The following is a 22,377-nucleotide window of genomic DNA, read 5'->3' as shown; positions in this document are numbered from 1 at the left end:
TCTCAGTGTCACACAGAACACAGGGAAGTTTGCATTCACTTCCCCCCTCCCCAAGAGGGGCAATCAAGCAGTCAATGTATAGGAGCACACCCAACATCCTGTAGGTTGTCCCCGTAACACCTCCACTCCCTGCATGGCCCTGCTCATAGTCATGGTGCTCTCAGAGACCCAGCTGTCATGTGGTCACCAGCCGAAATAAAAGCAGTGCCCCAAAATGGGGATAATTGGCCTGCTGATTCCGTCAGGAGATGAGAACAACACTTGCAGCTGCACTTGAAATCACCTGGATTAAAAAATGATCCTAATCTTCTCTCCTTTACAGTTAAACCAGTAGACTAAACCATACTGGTAAGGTATATTGTCTTTGCAAAAATTCACTTCCTTTCAATTACATTTAATTTCCACTTCATCCTTCCCTTATATTTATTCCACAAACAAGCCACTCTGTTATTAATGATTCCGAGTTCCCCAAATCCATAAGCTTTATGGATTTTATGTCAAAGTGGACTCATAATACTTTAATGTGGAAAAAGAACACTATTTTACTGTACTCACTTCTTACACTACCCAGCCAATAACACTGTAAGCAGTTCAAAATCTTTCTGTAACAGCACCATGGAGATTACAAAAAAGAAAGAGGCATTGCCAGCTTCCTCTGCCCCCCACCTCTCCAAAGGGTTGATGCTTTCCTGCAAGAACTTCTTAAGGAGCTAGCACGTTAGTAGCAAATTGCTAATTCCTCTCTGATGGTTATACACCTACATACAGGTGTAGAAAATCCTTTAACATTTTGTAACAAGCAGAAATCAGGTAGATGATAAAACAGGGCTATCAATCACTTTAGCAGTCAAGTGAATTTGATTCTCTTCATTTTCCTGTAGACACCTAGTTTGCCATGTGCATGCTCAGAGATTTAGCTATTCACGTATTAGAATGACATATTTAAAGTAGTGAAGTTGGCATTAGCAATGCAGATGGAGGAACAAATGATCTTGGAAAATTAGACAGTGGAAAGGCTGGTATTGGAGAGTAGCAGGAGAGTTGGGAATCCTAGACAAAGCAAAGAAAAAGGGTATTAGAGAGGAGGCAGAATGGGGAAAGCAGAAAGACATAAGTTAGAAAAAGAAGGAAAAACTGTGACAGAAAAGACTGGAAGATGGAGTAAAGAATCTAAGGAAAAGCTAAAGTGAAAAGACTAAGATTAGCAGCTAATAGAAACATTAAAATGTTCAGATAGCAGCATTTCATTGACGCTGATTCATAAGGAATGTGTTATTATGTACAAAGTTGATGCCGTTTTTTCACAGAATAACTTACTGGGGCCATTGTCCCCCCACTTCTCCAGCTGTGCCAGTCACTTGCTGGTAGATTAAGATACCTAAATGCCTGCTCATACCAATCAGTTTAAGCTCTATTATACCCACACAGGCACATGCACAGCAAAGTGCTTCAGTGACTGCCTATGAGATAAGGAAATTTTGTAAAGGAAAGAGTAAGACTGAGGAGGGGGAGAGGAGGGATACGGGGGAAATCTCTGAGAAAAAAGGAGACATATTCAAGAGACATCAGTCTCAAAATTAGAAGCTCATTAATTTTCAGCTTATTTTCAGTCTCTGTGGAGATTTACCATATGTGACAGCTACTCAGCCTTGGAGTCCGATTAGAACCGTTTTCCCGCTACTAGTCTACATTACTACTAGAAAGCCTCATCATTTTCAGCAAAGTTTGATGAACTGGTTACCCTTTAACAGTGATGTTTTGTGCACTAAATTGCAATTGGCCTGCTATTTTTCTCATATCACTGCTGACAGATGAGCCCGATTATCATCCCAGATCCACCTTGCTCATGCTCATTTGGACAACAAAGATAGCAACTGAACTGAAAGAAAATTCCAGGGAAAAGTAATTGAAGACAGATTAAAAATTTCAATAGATTTTCCTGGAAATTTGCCCACAAAGCATATTGTTTACATATCCACCTCTATCCAGAAGTTTGAAAGCATATCCCAGGATGCCTGCTGTTAATGGTTTAGCCCTACCCTGGCCAGGATTCTCACAGAACTCCCAGATGCTCTAGGCCAAGACCAATTTGTCAATGCCAGGTAGTATGATGATTTACGACTACAGCCGTGTGAGGATGCCGGCTCTGTTCTGTCTCTCCCTAACTAGCTGTGTTGAACCGAAGCCATTCCAAATCACTAGCTGGCTACGCAGAGACACATTCAGAGAGGGCTGAAGTTGTTTATGGAATTCCCAGGTACAACCAACATCAATGACTTTGTAGTTAAAGGACAATTTTGGAAGAGAAAATATGAAATTTTTAAAGCTGCATCACACTTCGGTGAATATAACACATCAACGAGGGAGCTAGGCTTGCCTAGGAGAAGTGAAAAAGCTTCTCAAAATTAAAATTTATTTGGTCAGGATTTTTCATGTCACACAAGGTACCAAAGGAAAGAACATCTGAACAGGACAAGATACACCTGTAAAAGAGGCAACAGCCATCTTAACGTGTACATAAAAGTGGGCAACTTATAAGTGATTCTGCTCGTTGCTCATGCAGGGTGAACATTCAGGCTCTGATTTCCTTTATCCAAAAAGCAAAGAAGTCATGTGCAAGCTGTAGGAGGGGCTGAGAGCATAAAATCATACCTTTAAGAAAAAAAAGAAGGAAAAAAAAAAAACCACCTGAGGCTGAAAATGTTAGGAATAATGAATCTAGTACTAAAATAGGGATACATTGCAAATGTTAAAAGGAAGGTCCAAGTAGTTTGTGTGAGCAGCACGGATAGATGTGCTCTGAGTAATACCACTTGTTTGGGACTGCTGTAGGTAAGATCGTGCTTAATGTATATGAAAGGATAAGGATCAGGTCCTGTCTGGCAGTGACTTAATGCCTGTATCAATCTGTTTCTCTGAAGGAAAGTTTAATTTGTTTTTCTGAATACAAAATTTCTTTTTGGAGAGCTGTGAAGATTGGCAAAAGTTCTATAAAAAGAAAAAGGAAATATAGCTTCTTTTAGCAGCATTGGCCAATTGTTTTTGTTGTTTTGTTTTGCTTCCCCCCGCCCCCAGTGCAGCCGTCCAGGAGTGCTTTATCAGCAGGGTTATGCTGATAATTGGCTACACCTCAAGTTAGATGAACCTAAGTCTATTGCAATGTGGGCTAGAAAGCAAAAAAAAAAAAAAAAAAAAAAAAAGAAGAGGGACGGGGACAAAAAATATGTTATTAGCATTTCTTCAATATCACAGAATCCACTAACAGGTCAAAGTTGTAATAATTGCATTTCAAAATAATAAAATCAATGCTGAAGAATGATGAAACAACAGCTACCACGGCTGCTTCAGGTGTTATGATACCATTATAGCACAATAGCCTTATTATTCACTGTAGTTCTTTCCTAGCATGTCTTGACCACCTGTGACAAGTATTTCTGAATCTGTGCACAGTCAAAACCTCAAATTAAACCTGACAAACACAGAAAGTGTTTTAAGCTAACTTGTCCTCCCTTTGCAGCTGCTCATTATAAAGCGACCTACTCTTTCCGTGTCCTACACGACTCACATCCCTGTAGATTGTGTTTATTGAAAGCTGATAGTTACAAGTGCTGACATTTGCCAGGTTTTATATACCAGGGAATAAAAATAAGAAGTATCTGACAAACAAAGACATTGTAAATAACATGAGAGACCCTTACTAAACCTGCACACTGTATGAATACAGAGAAAATTAAGTTACCTTACTTTCAGGCTCTTTGTGGTGCTCAGTTCCCATTGTATGAGTGCTATTAGAAGTGCAAGCACATAACTGCACATATAATGTCAAAGCCATCCACATTATAACAAGGTTTCATATGTTCCATAATGAAGACTTCATCAGAGAGTGAAAATTATTGGCTCCCCTGTTGATGACTTTTACAAAAATCTTAAAAGTAGAAGGTTTGCCAGCTGGATTAATCTTCCTGTGCACAGTCATTTATGAAGCTTTGAAATTTTAACCATTGGCAACAATGCTACAGTTGAAAAAACTCCAAGAATATCAGTTCAATGACAAACAATGGTCTGCTAAATAGAGACATGCTGTCCTGACAGCTCTGCTTCAGCTATATGGTATGATATGTGCCAGCAAAAGCAGAGAAGACATTTTGTAGCATCATAAAACTGCTTCCAAAAATGAGCACCCTGCAGCTATTAGAAACTGCGTGAGAATCACCAAATGTCAGCCTCATGCTCAACAACATTCAATTTAATAAATGGATTTAAGAAAGTGAACAGCATAAGATGCTTCAGAACACCCTTAAGACTACCATGATAATATTGAGTGTTTCAGAAAAAAAAGCAACTGTTCACTGAAAAAAAAACACCACCCCCCCCCAAAAAAAAAAAAAAAAAAGATGGCGAATTTTGTGTCTCATTTTTGTTCCCTGGGACCAATTAAAAGTATTCTCTCATTATTATTGAGAGCACTAGGAACAGTATACAATTGATAATCAATTGACTGACACATCCTAGTATTGATGGTCAAAGGCTTGCACTGAGGACAGTCCCACATCATTCTGGCAGTTAACATCAGTTTTTTCCTGAAATTTTATTTTCTGAGGCAGGTACTTACATTTATCCAAATCTAAAAAGATGGACCGTGGGCACAAGGAGTATTTCCGTATGCCAGATCCACAATGTGCTACAGAACTGGGTGGGAAAAAAAGTATTCTTTTTTGTCCTGAAAACTGTTGTTGAAACACTGTATGTCTTCTTATTCTCCCCTCCGTTTCCTTTTCTTCTCCTTGCCCTCCATTCCTGTGGCTGCTCCACCTCTGAGCGTGACCAGTGAGGCGAGATGAGCCGAGGACGTCAGCGGGCCCAGACATCCCTCCACCAAACATCTCCTGGCTTATGCCAAACAGAGACCAAAGCAGAGGAAGCCTCAAGTACTCACTGAGTTTACTTAGCTTTTACTAACTTTTTTCTTTTTCCAACACTGCTGCTACTGCTAGAAAGGCATGTAAGATTTACTTGTCCTACAAAAGTCCACATATTGGTCCAAGCAGGAGTTTCTGATCAGAGCAATTGAGTTTCAAAGAGAAGTTTCTTCGCTCAGACAGCTCTACCAGGAGTATTACAAAATGCTGTAATTCTACAATCCAATTAATTAAAGTAGCTGCAGAGGTACTGAAAGCTTTTGCCTTCACCTAAAGTACAAGGGTACTCACTGGATCTCAGAGGTCTAGTACTTCTATCGTTGGTTTCCAATGAAGTAATTGACATCAGTTTCTATGAAAATTAGGCCTCCTAAATCCCTCAATAACATCAGAAGTGTAACATGTGAGCAACCCAAAGCTGAAATGGGTACCTGTTCTCTTTCATGGGCCCGCATGAAAGCGTCAAGAATATGAAAATACGGGAAGGGTTGTTTTCTGAATATTCTTAGTCAGCAACAAGTGCTTGTGAAAACACTTGGGATCTGGGTAACTCCCAAAAGATCCCAAAGCTCATATGGACTATGATAGAAGGGGACTCAAAACCCCATGTTTGGAAACAGTTTTTTACACACACAAACATTCATGTACAGAAAATCAGAGTATGCTGGATGTCCTAGGGCTGTAAGGTACACAGAACAGAAAGGCAGTCCCTTTGATGGGCAAAAATCTGCTCCTACGCTAGACATTACCCTGGAAACTAATAGTTCATCTTGATTAAAGAAAAAGCTAAAATTTTACTGCAGATTTCACCAGACCCAAGATTTACTCACTGGTTGTCACTCTTCAGAGTTACTATTTCAGACGTTTTAAGATACAATCCTGTGCTGCTATTATTAATATGTGCACATTGACGCAGAGAATCACTTATGGCACAGCAGACATGGGTTGTGACCCACAACCCAAATCCTTCTGCAACTGTGATCCTTCACCCTGGGTTTCTCAGGCTCTGCATACAGGGCTGAAACACTGAAATCAAGGCTCATCCATGGCTCTCCCTTAATTTACAAATGCTCTAAAGGCACCCAATGACCTAGTTTAAACTTAAACCTCATAGTCCACATAGATCAAACATAAAAGTGAACTTGTATAAATCTCTAAGTGTGACATGTCTAAGACAGCTTTCTGGGCAAAGAAGGACAAAAATAGAAAAGCCTCATTATATGCCTAACAACAAGGTAGAAAATATGTAGATGAAGTTTATGCCTGATGGGGAAAAAAGAAGAGAAGGCAGAAGGGGGTGGGTAGGCTAAAGCTGGTTGAATCCTGCGACACGAGTAAATGGAAAAGGTTTGTTTATCAGAATCTGCCGTTCACTGGGAGATTTGGGGGACTGGGGAGGAAACAGCAGGGTGAGATTTATTTTAAGCACAAACCGGATTGGGTGCCTGTCATTTTAAGATTGGGAGGGAGGGACACAGGTCTGCAGTAGCTCAGGAGAAGAAAGTGTTTCAGGCAAGTGGTGATTAATTGTGCTCTGCTATGCCACATCTCTTTCTATTAAACCTTAGATAGCCAAATCTGTTTCCTAATTGTTTCTGTGTTTCAGAGTCTTCCTTTTGTCTGGCATTGGAGTAGGCAATTTCTATGCCATCAATACCTCATTAAGGGGCCTGGGATGTGAAATGACTTGTTTTGTTTTTAATTTTGTTTTCCAGGCCTTTTGCTACATTTTATGACATGGCATTTTTTGTTTGCTTGTTGCGCTCCATTTATTCTCTGGCATTCCCTTTCCCCAGGTTATAGCTTTATTTGTTTCTTTGCCCGTTGGCACTTGAGGTGTATGTAAATTATTGTTATATGCTTCACCATCACCACCTATTGCTCTTCATTTCCTCTAATGACATTCTCATCTGAATGCTGGTTGCCTGCTCAGGTTGTACATGTGTAGAAAACAACTTCAACTCATCCGTGTGGTCTTCTTTTTTTTTTTTTTTCCTCCCCCTCCCCCCCTTTCCCTATTGCAGTTTGCCTCAGACTTGCATTCCTGAGGCAAGGAATACAGCTGCGTACTTCCTGCCTAGGGCAAAATGCTGCTGCCACTAGTGCAAGTAGCAGCTTAGAGGAAAAAGGAAGGGCATTCACACAAATAGCTAATCAAAGGGGTTTTAATGACACTCATTAGGAAAGAAATTCATTAACAAGCCAGCACATGAACATTCCCTGAAGGGAGAGTGATGTTATTGGTCACATCAAAGTCCCCACCTGACTAACACCTTTATTGCTGTTCATAGTAAGGCCAAGTTAGCAGCAAAATCAGTCGCATTCAGTTCCTGCAAGGAAAAAGTCAGCAAACATGGTCATTGAAACTGGATCAATTCTGTTTTACCAGTAAGAATGGCTTTTCAGCTTTTCACAGGGATGTGTAGTTTAGCACCCACCACTGATGCTTTCGAATTTGTGCAATTTTACATTTCACAACTTTCATTCTCTCCCCTGCTCTTTCTCCTTTTATCTGGATACCTCTGTCCAAACTGGTACCCAAGGTAGTGCTGTAGTCCCACGAGACTGCAAACCTCAGATGGCTGGATGCCAGTCCCCCTTTTTGAAACAGAAGTCTGCAAGAGGCAACCTCATTACGAGGTGCAGTGGGGAGCCATGCTAAACTGTAGGCGGATCACTCACCCAGACAAGGCATCAACCCAGGCACACCAGGGCTTACACCCACTACTCGGGATAGACACAGCCTCTGAGCATCAGAGCCATTTCCAACTTGCAGGCATGTAACTGCCTTTTTCTTTTTCTTTCCTTTTTTTTTTTTTTTTATGCTCACACCATTACTTACCTACAAAAGGGACTCTGTATTTTTCTGCCAACTCATTCCTAGAGATTAGTATTGGTATCTTGGGATGCCCATTTGCTCTGTAAAAATTAGGTTTTTAAATAGACTCAACCAGAAATCTCACTTTTATTGCACTGCCCTGATACAGCAGAGCTCAGTTATTAGAACAAATTGGAGCAAGCCGCTTCCTGGTTGTTATACCCACATAATTACTACAGGCTGGTACCGAAAGCATGCTTCACTCTTATGCTTAGAGGCGACATCTCCATTCTGCAAGGACAGAGCAAGTTCTATTATGCATTTTACTGCCAAAGGAGGTCAATTAAGTTTAATTGGTTCTAATTAGCACTTGCTCAAGCTGTTATATTCTTTACCTGCATCCGAGTGGCTCTCCAAGTGCTGCACAATGGATTCCTGCTTTTGAACACAAAGGAGAATTACTAATGGCATCCTTGAAGGCAAAAGATGCACTGATCAGCATAAATGGGGAACAAATATCAGCACCAATAGTAGCAGGCCTTTGTAGAAAAGAAACAGAAACATTTCATCCCCACCTGGCTTTGATCAATTGAACTGAATGCAACTGTGCACCTTGTTGTTTAAAGTTATAACATGGGAAGTACACATGTAATTATTCTTTACCATAACTTCTTTACAGCTGAAAGATAAGTGCTGGAGAACAGTGCGGGGGGAGCATGGAGGGACAGTGTAGCAGCTCTGAAAAAATAAATTGATAATTTCAATGGTAGCTAACACAAAATACCAAGAAAAAGAAAAAAAAATCCTCAAACGTGCATCTGAAATGTTTTGTTTTCTATGATTGTGGCGGATTGTTATAAAAAGGTTTGTGTTTAAGTGACAAGTTTGCTTTTTTGGTGTTTTTTTGTTTGTTTGTTTTGGGGTTTTTTTTTTTTTCCATTCTGCTGCAGAGAGGAACAACCTCACTTGCCTAAATGTCAGCACAAGCCGTTTCAGTCCTCAGGATGTGGTGAAAAGCTGTCATCGAATTCAGGATGGTCTATGAGAGACTGAATGAGGATCACATACCAGAAGAGATGCAGTGCTGAGATGCGCTCTAGGAACTTGTTTTCTGCTGGGGTCTTCCTGGATGTAGCTACACAAATAAAGGCAGGCTAGAGAGCAACCTAGTCCTCACGCCAATGCTAGAGCTCAGAGCTAGCTCTCCCCAGATCCCGAAGTCCACATTCACAGCACGTAGGCATGGCCCTACATCTCCTCTTGGTCCCATGAGATGTCTTGAAGTCATACCTGTTATTTTGGGTAGAGGAGCAGCTGGCAGGGCAACAAGTCAGTCTGAAACAGGAGCAGGGAATGGACTAGAAACAGCAGAGCAGATGTTAGGGACCACTGCTCTGCTGTGTCCCCTGGTCTCCTCTTAACTGATAGGGCATGTATTCAGCCACTCAATGCATGCAGACCATTACGTGCCCCCCAACACCACTGCACCTCTTCTTTTCTCGCACCCTGCCATGCCAGGCACCCCAAATCCAGGGGACAGTAGCAGCACTGAGTGCACAGACCACAGCAGGACAGCACCGAGACAAGGACTGGGGAGGGTGGTCCCAAAATGTGACCTCTGCCTGCCTAAGTGGTCCCAATGTGAACCACCACAATGCCTAACTCATCAGAGACCTTTCCTGCCATGAAAAACTCCATCCTCAGTGAAGCACCCTGCTTCTACACATGCGATGCCCGACAAGGTGCCTAGCAGAGGGATCCACTGAAACCTGCTAAGCCTGACACCGCGTGAGCTTCCCAGCTGGAGACTGCCAGGGTGCGAGCAGCCAGGGCTGGGGGCTTGTGCACCCTGAGCACACTCTACTCTCACCAACTTGGATTAACCACACATTTAAAATAAACTACCAGATTTAGCATCCTGAGGATCTAAGCCTTCTGTGGGCTTTGGATAATTTGTTTTGGTCTGGAAACCAAAGCAATGAAGCTTACATGCATTATCAACCGTTCAGAATTACATGTGAAACTGTAGTGGACTTGGCTGATTCTAAGCAGTGGATGTGTTCCTTGTTTTAGTATTACTCTTTGCCATCTTTCCTGCTATCTGAATGTACCTCCTAAATGAATTGTCTGTTGCCCACATGACTTTCAAAAATAATTTATTGTTAGCTAATGTGTTCCAGACAGGTGGAACACAAAATGTGTTAAAAAAATAAAAACAAAATTAAAAAAGCCTCCCCTCAGAAAAAAAATGTCCCCCCCAGTCCTTACAAAAGAAGGCCAGATTTTTCCTTCTAGTGCCCCTGCTAAATTTCCACATGGCCATTAATCATAAAAACCCCAAACTGCATAAATCGTAGAAAAGCCAAAGGAGCTGCCTCTATTTTTATTGGGTTTTTTAAGTTCCTGCCAGAATCTCCTCAAACCCAATTACCTTTCCTCTGCCAGTTGTGAGGACTCTTTCTCAGCCTTAGTACACACCTCTTCTCCTGGCTGGCAACGTACAGGCTGAGGCAAGCAGAAACCAGTATATCATTATTTCAAACAGTCATGTCTTCCTTTCACACTGGTGCATAGTTACATCACTATACTTAAAACGCTCCTTGTTCCTTTTCTTTTGTACTTTTCCCAAGGAATGGTGTTTCTGTTGTATTTCAGGTGACAATCGAAAGTTATTCAAAAGGTTTACTGACTTGAATAAGGACTTGAGAAATAATAATTAACAAAAAAGAAATGGCTTTTGTTTGCATCACTGAAATGGCTGCCCATACAGCAATACACCACTGAAGCACATGTAACAATTTATTATTCGGTCCTTCAGCCCTCCCATATTTAAGATTGAGCTGATATTCAAGGCAAAGATTGAGGAAAACTGACCTAGCATCTACCTATCCATTTTCAGGATATTCTGTACTGGGTCGGCAGTAGCTCCACCAGTACAAAACCCCAAGTCCAAGGGTTCAGACCCAGTGAACACAGGTTTTACATGTCCAGTACTTTATGGGCTTGAAGCAAAAGTCAGCTGTGCACTTGCAGTTGTTACTGCACCTTGAGATAGCATGTCTACCAATGGAGGATGCATCACTAGAATAGCTGTAGCAGTGTAATTGCATTGGTACAACTATTCCCAGTAGAGGCAGGACCTTAAACTGAAATCCCTATGGACAGGCAATGTTTACCACTGGCCTATGTATAAGAGAACTCTTAGCTTACTTAAAAAAACAGCGTACAAAATGTTTCTTGTTACCTGTAAGTGGACAGTGATGATTATAGCGCAGTCTATGTTATTATTGCCTGATTTTCCCAGTCTGGGTTTTCACATATTGACTCCTTACTCAAGGTCTTTTAACATAGATTTGAAATGTGAATATGTTTTATTTTTTCCCCAGTAAATATACAATACACACTTCAACAGTACTATTAACCAACTTTTTATGCCAATTAAACTTTGCTGCACTAACAATACCAATGAAACACATTAAGAGGTCATACTTTTTCGTGAACAAACTGTAGCCAATAAACAGGTTTTTTTTAAAAAAACAAATTAAAAAACAATTCTAAGTGCTGCCACAACATCCCTTTTCTTTAAACACATTATTCACAATAAATGTTTCCATTTTTTTTAAAAAAAAGAAGAATACTTCTCTTAAAATAGTAAATTAAATGGCATTTTAAAAAATATGTACTGTGGTTCATTGGAAGTACACTGTATAGAAAAGAGAGAGAGAAAAAAAAAAAGAAGAGACATCACCTGTAAGATAATGGAGACACTTTGCGATACACAACAACACCTTATGTAATATTGTAAGCAAATTATTAATGAACAAAAATGTACAGAAGCAGATGGACAAGTTAGTGGCTATCATGGTACTGCACAGCTTTAATACTGACACACATTTACTTTCCAGTGGAAGAGATAAAACACATATTTGAAAGTAATTGAGATGGCTTTATCAATGTCTAATGATACTGAATTTTGAATAGAATATAGTGAGTAAGGTGTTCCACCAAAGCTCAGCACAAGCTTTCAAATTCAAAAGGGAAAAAAAAAAAATCTACCAGTGACTGAGTTAAACACTTTCCAGAGAATTAAATTTGAATTGTACACTGAATAGTCTTCTCTTCATATGATAATACCAAAATCAGAAACATATGTATGTAAATATGATGTCTTCTTTATCTTGCTTGAACATTTTTGCACATTTTTAAGTAATGGATTTAACTATAATAGTTTAACAAGCAGGAAAACTACATATATTTATTGGTCACATATAGAAATAAATGCACACATTTTTTTCCTCAACTTTTTTGGTTTGCAACCTGCTAAATAACAGTCTTGACCTTAAGGAAGTTAACTAGCATGTTTTTAATATTCAATAGTGCTGAGTTATAGTTGATGGGTGTAGTGTTTTATCTTATCATGGAACAGGTTAATGAAATGAAAAGCAACACATATTTAGCATTGTAATTTACTTTTCTGAAATTCTGCCGTTACTAAAAGTGTTCTTAAAACTGGTGAGCTCCAAGGCAATATATAAAACAACATAGACTGGTTATATGAAAAGGGTATTCAAATGGAAATTTGTGTTCATGGTCAGACAGCTAACAGAAATAAGCTGTAGGATGCAATATTTAAATTAAGCATCAAATGAGTGGGCTATCCACATACAATATTCTAGGAAAAGTTTGACAATTTACTCACTGAAATTTGAGAGGTACAGAAGATTTGGACAAAGTCATGAAAATTAATGAAGAGACAGGATGCTGTCATTAATGTCCACTTACAGAGTCTGGTTTATTCAAAAAGTGTATAAACATGCGTTATTTCCTCATCATATAGGGTTTGAAGCCACTCACTAAAACACAGGTCAAAGATTTTCTTTGCTTATATCCAACTTCTCGGATGTATTCTATTGCGAGAAATGTACTGAATGCAAGCCGAAAATAATTTGACCATTGCTTTCCTTCCAAACACTAAACATTTCACTACAAATTTAGTGGTTCCAACTTCAGCTCTCGTAGACTTCAGGTAACAGAACACAAAGGTTTGTTTAGACTGCATCAAAACAATTAATGTCATGAATTTCAGTGGTGCAGCTTTATCCTCTATTGTACTGTACATGTATTGGAAAGATGAAATAAAATACTCTGACATTTCAATTTTTTGGAAGCAGCCTGAATAGTTCTTAATAATAAATTGCATCCTTAACTAGTTACTAGATATTCCTTGAGTTTATATTGTTTGTTTCTCCTGGGAAATCTCTGTCTTATATTTTGGGTTGGAGAAATTAATGGTAATAAATCTTCTAAAACCGCAATACAAAAACAGCTTTAGTGAAACACCTTAAGTTCTTTTGTTTGTAGCAAGGTTTGTTTTTCTTCCTCTTTACTTAATGGCATGGGATGGCTAAAAACAGATACTAAGGGCATCATTCTAGTGAAAGGGTCTAGGCCATCTCATGCTACCTTTAATTTTCATATTCACTCTTAATCTCACACTTCTGACCCCTTCTTAAATAGGAAGAGCAACTCTGTTGCTTGCTTTTAAAAGATTTAACTCTGTCTCTAATGTCTTTACTGACATCAGTTTTGCCTGTCACTTTCTCATTTCTACACCCCAATGGAAAACCACCTAACATACTCCTTTACATCCAGCATTATCCAAAGTAGCTTACAGTATGTAAACCTTCTTCACACATTCGGTCTCTTTTTTCTTCATGTCATGAGGAGTAGAGTTTTGTGCTTATCACCAAATAAAATTGCAGTGCAAACTTTAAACATAAAAGTTACACAATTAAAAGTTAATATATGGCACCACAGCCTATTAATTCACATATAGTACAACAGACCAGTAAAAACAGACATGAATATGAACATAGCTAAAAAGAAGGTGAGCTTGCATAGCAATGCAACAAAAGAAATTATATACAGAAGGAAATCCTTTTCATCCTGGAGGGTGATTATTTTTTTTTCTTTCTTTTTTATATACTCCTGACAAGGAATAGTTTAAGGTGGATGGTGTATTAAAGAGAAGAACACAAGTAAAGTATCTGTGGGACATGTGTGGCTGTGTGTCTTTACATTGCATTTACAGTTCTTTTAATAGTACATAAATAAAGAAAATGTTCATTGCACTGTTTAGTGTCATCACTTCCATGAGTTCAGACCTGATGGTCCATCAGAGCAGCTTGCAATGTGTCTTCTCAACTACTCTATAGAGAGAAACAGAGAGAAAGAGGTTGTAATAAGGAGAAAAAAACCCACAAAACAAAGCCTATGGCAATATCACTGCATCACAGGATGAATATTCAATAGGTCGGGAGAAAAGAGTTAATTGCTTCTAAGATGAAAAGCAACGGATGCTAAAATTCAGCACTTACCAACACCATATCTAAGACAGCACATTTCCGGGTTAGGGGATCACCATTAGCTCTCTTACAAGCTACTGGGCAATAAGTGTCAGGAGGTACTGAGGCTTTGACTGCAGCAAACAGGAGGCAGACGTGCCAACAGCTACGTCGCTTTTACTAGTAAACATAGCAGCATGCCTAAGTTGGTTGGGATGTTGGTGTACTACATCAAACAATAGTCAAACCTTTGGCATCTGGTACCACCATCACGTACACAGCATTGAGATGGTTTTATACAAGGTTTAACAGATATTGAGTGATAGTAGAAAACAGTTTGGAAACCAATTCCCCTGGCCTGGAAAGCTGAGGAAAGAGTTGGGGTATACAACTGAAAAACTGGGCTACACAGTCAAAAACAGGAGCTTCAACTAAGGTCAAAAAGAACAGAATACTACTCATCAACAACAGAAACTTAAGGAGAAGGCATCACAACCTTGCCACCATGCCCAACAAATTCAGCACCTTTTTTATTCACTCCTCTGAGAAAACTGCCACTGGCATTTCCAAGACAAGCACACTACACTTTGCCAAGAAAATTCTAAATCACTAGAATTTCTTTTCAATTTTCCCAGTGTTTCACTAGCATTACAGACTGGAAGATGTACTATGCAGATAATGTTGGTATGGCTTACGCAGATTTGAACTGGTCCAAATCAAAGAACAGAAGAACTACATTTGTTTGTCGCCACAGGCAAAATACCTCAGAAGGCAAAAAAGATCTGGGTAAAATTTATTCTGACTATCACACTCAACTTTCTCCTCTCTTCACAACAGATTTATAATTTATCTCTTTTTGTCTACTTGAGAGTTTGAACTGTAGCTAGAGATAAACTTACATAATTCACCAGTAAACTGTCCTTGACTGTTTGATCCCACATAGCCTACATCAAGAAGGTCACTGGCATTGCGTTGGTGACCTACTCTCAAGACTTCACCTTTTCTAGGTCCGGTCGATCCTTTAGAAGAAGCTGTTCCTGAAGAGCTGTGGCCGCCAGGGGATGGGAAGTTGGGTTTACTATATGGTACGAGTGCCTCTTCTAGAAAAGCAAAACAAAACAAAATAAATACCAAATATATTCCTATAAATACAAATAAACAAGCTAAACTTATACGGACATCATATTCATTCCTGCCCTCAGATATCTGTCTTTTGTCTTGCTTTATAGCAAGGCAATTTTACTAAGAAAATACACAAGTCAGTGTATTTTGAGTTTAATCTTGCTTTCATGTAAACTCATAAATTAGTTTGTATTAATTATAAAAAGTCTAGATTCATTATGAATAGATCATGAATCATAGATACTTTAATAAGAATAGATGCACACACAATTTGCAAAACAATGCAGCTATGATTAGATTTTTGCTTCAAGCCTACATGAATGTGCTTTTTCCCTTTCTGTAACTTAAATTATGGTAACGTTACCTCAATCAATTTAGATAAAGAACTACAATATCAGCTAATTTAATTAGCTTCCAGCTGCTCAGTAATTTCTAACAATGCAAAGTACTCTGAAGATTCTTTTAACTTGTGAATTACATTGGAAAATATATTATACATAGTATTAGTAGTTGTAATATTTGGGGTGAGTAAATCTTCCTGCAGCTTATTTCATATTCCATTATGAGCAAAAGGCTTGCTTTTTTCTCACTTGGCTTCTTCCTCTGTGAAGACCTGTATTAATGAACTGCTTGCGAGAGCAGGATTAATACCAATAAAGCATAGGACCGTATGTCTTCATATAGCATGAAGTAAAACAAGATATCACATTTGATTAGAGTTGCCAGGAGATACTGTTGTAATAATCCTGACCTAAGAAGCAAAACAGCACCACTGATTTAACACTGAAATAGACGCACTATTTTATTTCTTTGCTGTGTATGATCCATTTTTTGTTGTCTCAGAAGCTGAAGAAAGAGACCTTGCTAAATATATTTTGAGTGAAGAAAGAATATGAGTATATATGCTCAACCTCAAACAGAGGAATTGCCCCTTCTGGAATCGGTGGGATATCTCCTGCTTGAATCTTACATTTTTTTTTTCTTTTTTTAAGTGAATCTGGGCTGAAAGGTGTTTCTTTATTTCGCTTTTCTCATTGTCTTCACTCTTAAATAACCTGATATGGAGAAGCAGACTTTGACAGAGGGCAGGAACACAGAAGGAAAAGTAGGTGGGGACGGTTGGAAAGAAGGAAGAGATAAAAATGCTTTAATTCTCAATATTGAAGCCTTTGCAAAGGCTGCTGCAGAGGCACAATTAACTTAGGAAGATGCTAAATGAGAACAACTTTGTGGAAGAAACCCAGGATTTCATTCTTTGTGCCTGCTGCCACAAGTGAGTAGGACGGGAATTCCTCGTGTGATCTGTTATGGAACAGAACCCGTTTGTAAGGTAAATCTGTTGCAGAAGGCGGTAGGCAGCTGACTTCTTTCTCTGCCAAAGTATCTCCCTCTGGCCCTGCCCAAGGGACCAGAATATTTGCGCTGCAGGACATAAGGGCATTATCAGTGTTTTGTGCTATGACCGTGTGTTGTCCTTGCTGAAATATAAAGAAATGCTTAAAAGACATGGTGAAACAGCATTTAACAGCCATAGCCTCCTAAATTATGTTACGTGTTCTTTATATATCAAGCCCTAACAACAGAATCAGATGCAAACCTGATTTCCAAAGGCTGGCTAAAATATGGAACAGCTTGCATTAAGGCAGCAATAAAGCAAGCAGCATAAATCAGTTTAGCAGAAAGCTGGATACATTTTTCAAGGATGGAAAGAAAAGTCACTAGCATTGCAAAAGAGTTTGAAGATGACATATATGGTCAATTGATTTGTTTTTCTTGTTTGTGGGCTCAGGATAAGGCCTCCTTCGGGTTCCATGAAATATTGAGAAAAAAAGACCATGAATAAATATAAAGTGCATTATCATTATAGAGCATATGGTGTATTAAATTATCTGTTGTGCCCTCAGAAATAAATACAATACATAAAATAAGCAATTGTGACATAAAATAAAGGCTAAGTTTTTCACAACATTCTAGCACATGAAAGGCAGTTTTCTCAAGTCCTTATAATGGGCTCACATACATTAAATACTCAAAAAAGCACCCCATGGCCCAGGCCTGCAAAGAATATGAGGAGGCTTTGCTGACACCTTTCTCTTTGAAATGCTGAGCCTTTAATTTGAAGATATAATTCTAGCCCCTCTGAAATCAGGATAAGTGTGTGTAATGATGTTTCTATACCCCATAAGATAACCGAACGGCTTTTCATATTTTCAAAACTATTGTAACTTGATCTAGAAATCATGCTTTTTAAAGAGGTAGCTGAGAATGTCATCTTTGATGCTCTGCAATTGTTGTTCCACAATTAAGCCATTGGCAGAAACTTGGTGATCGTGTTTATACTGAAAGCCACCAGTGGAAACAGAGTTCCAAGAATTAGGTATTTTTATTGTATTCAACTTCAAACCAAAGGTCTTGCTTTCAAAATTTCACTCACAGCTTGCTAATGTCTGAATGAAGCCATGTAAACTGCAAAATAGCTATTTTCTGGAAGCTGATAGCTAATAACTCCTTTTAGAAATCAATTGAAAACTGGGACAGGATAGATTTACAGATATCTTTGTCATTAATAAAGGAAAAGGGAAGAAGTTCAATTAATATTATTAACCCCCCAAAATTTAGTAACACAAAAAAGCATCGCACGCAAGAGTAGCTTTTTTTCAATACGCCAGAGAAAAGAATAGCAAGAAAAGCAAGAAAGCTGTAATGCAAGAAGCTGTAGTGCAAGAAAACAGACAGATACGAAGATGTGGCCCACCCTGTGCACAAACTTTATGAATCCCTCCCAGATTACCCACCAGGGTAAAACCATAATATCTCCTAGAAGAACCTTTTGTCATTCATAAAGGATATGCAATTGCTCTGGTCATCCTGAATTTGACAAGAAAGAGATAGCTGCAGTCACTTCAGCCCTAAACTCAATGCTTACGTAGGGCACTGGAAGTGTGAAGAACGAGTTCTTTTTATTTAAGGGCAGATAAATGCAAGTCCTGCAGGACAGGAGTTTTACTACTGCATACCCTCTCTATCACTGGGTGACTGACAACTTCTATTTGTACACTTACGAAGCAGAGGAAAAGGAAGGGAATTCTTGCTAACCAGGTCAGAGAAGCATCCTTAATAATAATAATAATAATAATCTTGAAAGAAATGAGATGTATAAAATATATTCAGGCTACTTTCTGTGTGTTTGTACATCTTGCACATTGTAATTAAAATTGCCATTTCACCAAGTGGCATGAATTTCACACACTATTTTTAAACTGCAACTTGACATCATCATTTCACAACACGAACAACCACTCACTTGTTTATACAGCTGAAAGATTTGTGGGGGGTAACAGTACTGTTATTGTTATATTTCAAAATATGGATTGTATTTAAAATACTTACATGTTAAATATGGGTACCAATATTTCCTAGGAGGACTTTATTCAGTAAATCCTGCCCCCATGATAGGCTTGCCTGCATACTACTACTTTCTTTTTTTAGAGTGCCATTGGTATTAGTGCTAGATTAACAAGGAGCATTAATAGTAGAACAGAATCAAGAAAGAGATGGATAATATGAATATCTAAGTGTTACTGTGGGAGCTACATACATACTTGAAGAAACAGTGTAGCCCTACAAAAAGCTCCACGTACCAAGTAATTTTTTTTTTTTTTTTAAATCTTCTTAATTGTCTTCCTGTATCACTCCAATCAGCACTGGGATAACGTGATTAGTGGGTTAAAGAAAATACCCTAGTATAAGGGTAAAAGCTGAAGCAGTAGCTTTTACTTCAGGTCAGGCTGAGAGAAGGAATCTCTGAATATTGTAGAACTACAGCTCCAGCTCTGCATCGCCTCCTGCACACATTTTTACAGACTTGAAATTCATTTAGGAGATAAAGTCAGCACTCAGCAGTGAACAGGTCCTATACAGAGGTGAAAACCTGTGCTGTCATGTTGCTGGGCCTCAGAGCTGAATGTTACTTTGTCATAGCCTTGAATAAGAAGAAGACAGTGTTTTTAAATACGCTGGAAGGAACATCAGTAACTCAGAAGGATCAGCCCTGTTGCAGGCATGCAAAAACAACCACTGCCAATTTAGAAGCAAGTTGAAAGAACTAGAAAATATGTCCCTATATGTATAAATAATTAAATCAAACTGAAAATACTCTAAAATCTTGTTTCTCCTCCCCTGTCTGCCTGAAACTGTTCGTTTTTTTTCCACCGCTATGCTTGACAACAATATTAATTGCCAAAACACTGTAATGAATGCACCGAGTCAGGTGCTAATGAGATTTCATTGTTGCAGGAGGGAAAACAGTTCGATCACAAGCTCTCGTTTCACTTTGCCTTTTCTTATTTTCCAGCCTGAGCCTCACCAGTGCCGGCACAGAGGGGCGTGAGGTGATCCTAGACTCTTGCCAGGTACAGAAACCCCTAGCTGAGAAGCGTCAAGAAGCCGTCTGCATTGCCTCGGCTGGTGCAGCGCACACACACCTGATCCGAAGGCTTGTTTGTGTTGGGCTTTCCTGAAATCCTCTTGGCGATCTGTAGAGCTTATCCACTCCTGGGTTTGCCGCTGCCACTCTAGTGATGTCCTAGCTTGCCGGTCCAGGGAACTCTTTGTTTCATCTACGTTCGGTGCATGCTGCCTCTCAAGAGAGCTTCCTTTCCTCTCTGCTGAGCCTCCGCGCTGGCCGGGGACTATTTGCTGCCTTAAACCCTGACCAGGGGGCGGGTCGGGTGGTGGTGGAAGATCTAAAAAACGTGAATAAGATTTAGATGAACTAATTTTTTAATTGAAACAGAAGGTCTATTTGATGCTGAAAAGAAAAGTCCCTTGCACATGGCATGAATCACTTCATTTGCTGATTTCAAAAGGAGGAAATTTGATGTTAATCAGAAATGTGTTTCTACCTTCGGCTAGTTTTTTATTCAGGTTATCGTGTTGCTAGCTCTTTTCAGCTGCCATAAAAATCAATAGACTCTGAGCCCTGACTTACATTTCAAAGCATGGGATTTATTTTCTGTGGGGTATACTACAGCTGGCTTGTTCAGTAAGGGCAAGCAATTAAGAAAGGCAATGAAAAACTGATCTGTGCTAGTTGACAGTTTCACCCCGTCATATTTGGCCTTGCTTCATCCTCCCCATTTTTTTGGCTTCACTTTTAGCTTGAGGTTTAAATTCAAATTCTAAATATTCAACTTATCAAAATGAATAAAATACCACAAAAAAGTTTGGGAAAAATTGTTCAGAAAACCTACTGTCATCGAAAAAGCATCAACACATCTGCGAAAAATGCATGTGTAAATGGAACCGCCAAACTATGGGTGAGCATTTTATTCAAATACTATTTGAAAGCTCAGCCAAGAGCTAGAGTCTTCGCAGACAAGAGGATGGCCACTCTTAAGTTTAGCAGTCTTGCAAATACAACCAACCAAAATACAATTTCAGCTGAATACTGAAAGATGCTTGCCTGGTCTCTAACAACTCCGTCCTTAACAAGCTTATCATGTCGATTACTAAGATGTTTGTAGAAGTCAAGATCAAGCTTCTAGTCACATTTGTGGAGACAAAAGTACATTTTGTTTATTAGCCCTTGACCCAAGGTATTTAGAAAATCTGGATAGCTATAATTCTAAATTTAAGATTTTAATGTAAACTATATGATGGACTTACAATAGTTCAGAAAAAAACTCAGATTATTAGAAAAAAACAACCACCAAACTTCAGGAAAGGGAAAAATCTTTACTATTTTAATGAAAACTTCCCCACATCGTATATGCACTTTATAGGTAGAACACCTGCTAGTATCTCTGGTTTTGGGCAATGCATAGCCCAAATAAACCTGTGCAGCCCAACCAACTTCACTAAACCTATGCTAGTTTACACTAAGTATGGGTCTGTCCTGCCTGTGTTTTGTATCTTACAGTGTTGTGAAGGTTTATCAAGGAACTGAACTTGGCTCAGTAACAGGCATGGAAAACCTCTGCTTTGCCTGCAGGGAAGTGTGATGTTTATAACTCTAGTGAAACTGAAATTCATTTTATAAATCAGTGAGGAGGCCTTTGGAGGGAATTTATTTTGAAGTCTGTAATTTGGCTTTATATATTGCTACACAGACTTTTTTTGTGTCCTTGCTGTTGGAGGTGATACTTACACCTCATATATAGGGCAGAAATGCTTCCAAAGTTGCTGCGATGTCATTCCAGTCAACATTACCTCTTACATATAAATGAGGATGTGTGGGTAATTTGTGTCTACAAGGGAAAGAAGTTACATCTGATGTTGCTGTTGTACCTTTGTTCACAGCTGAAGTGCCATACCCCAGATTAAGATATCTACCTTCTGGCTAGAACAGCCTTATAATAATCTGTCAGTGAGCCTGGTGCATGCTTTATGTTCAGCACTAATTTATTTGAGAAATTTTTAGTTATGAATATAGATGTGACCTTTCATGACAATGACTATACTTGAGTTACTGTAGGTGGAAGCGGGAGGGTATAGAGCTTGCCAGTGTTAAAATTGCTTTATAGTGTTGGCTTCCAAAATGGCATTTCTTATAATTGATTTTATTGCGATCATAACCAGTTAATGTACAGAACCACAACACTGGCATCTGCTTATGCAATCTGAAATAGAGATTACTGAAGCTGTGATTTATAAGCACTTGCTGGAGGTGCACTGAATCTAATAAACAGTCATAACATGACATCTGACAACACAATTTTGCAAGATAAAATATTTACCATTCAATATAAACAAAAAATTTAAGTAGTCGTGTAGAAAAAAAAAGTTTAAATTATTGCAGTATTAAACTTCTTAACATACAGTACCCTTCTTCAGCAATTGCCATCTAGTAGTTGTTATTAATAAGATACTGAGAAGGAAACAAAGTCTGTACTTAAATCATACTGTATGTTCTAGATTAGCTGCAACTCCTGGAACCACTGTAGACTTATGCTACTGATCTACTATTAACCTGATTCTTGCTCTTATCCATCTGCAAAATGGGTATAATGATTGCCTTATGCATAGTAGTGAAATGAAAAACCATGTTTGTAAAGTTCTTTGGGTGTTTTAGACCTGTGGATGAGCTGAAATGGATTAGGGCTCAGAATTGCTTGATCAGTCCCAGGTTCTCCTACTTGCTTTTTCTAACCACAGCGTAAGCATAATGGTATTG

The 22,377-nt window shown here is 38.9% G+C and overlaps 1 protein-coding gene across 11 annotated transcripts in view; it reads right to left on the bottom strand.

Moving 5' to 3' along the window:
- Positions 1–7,068: 7,068 nt before the first annotated feature.
- Positions 7,069–22,377, bottom strand: part of ROBO2 (roundabout guidance receptor 2) — a 482,707-nt gene continuing 467,398 nt past the window's right edge. For 5 of the 11 annotated variants that reach the window (XM_056328404.1, XM_056328405.1, XM_056328408.1 and 2 more), the window contains 3 exons: positions 19,688–19,948; positions 14,981–15,181; positions 7,069–13,946 (listed from right to left, as the gene is read on the bottom strand). In XM_056328404.1, the coding sequence (XP_056184379.1) occupies positions 13,945–13,946; positions 14,981–15,181; positions 19,688–19,948 (464 nt within the window). In that variant the 3' untranslated portion in view covers positions 7,069–13,944. The remainder of the gene's footprint in view (positions 13,947–14,980; positions 15,182–19,687; positions 19,949–22,377) is intronic. The other 6 variants (XM_056328409.1, XM_056328413.1, XM_056328412.1 and 3 more) reach the window with 3 other exon arrangements.

Source organism: Falco biarmicus, chromosome 2 (genome assembly GCF_023638135.1).
Source record: "Falco biarmicus isolate bFalBia1 chromosome 2, bFalBia1.pri, whole genome shotgun sequence".
NCBI lineage: Eukaryota > Metazoa > Chordata > Aves > Falconiformes > Falconidae > Falco > Falco biarmicus.
The sequence above is the reverse complement of the archived record's forward strand: the minus strand, read 5'-3'. Positions and strand labels throughout refer to the sequence as shown.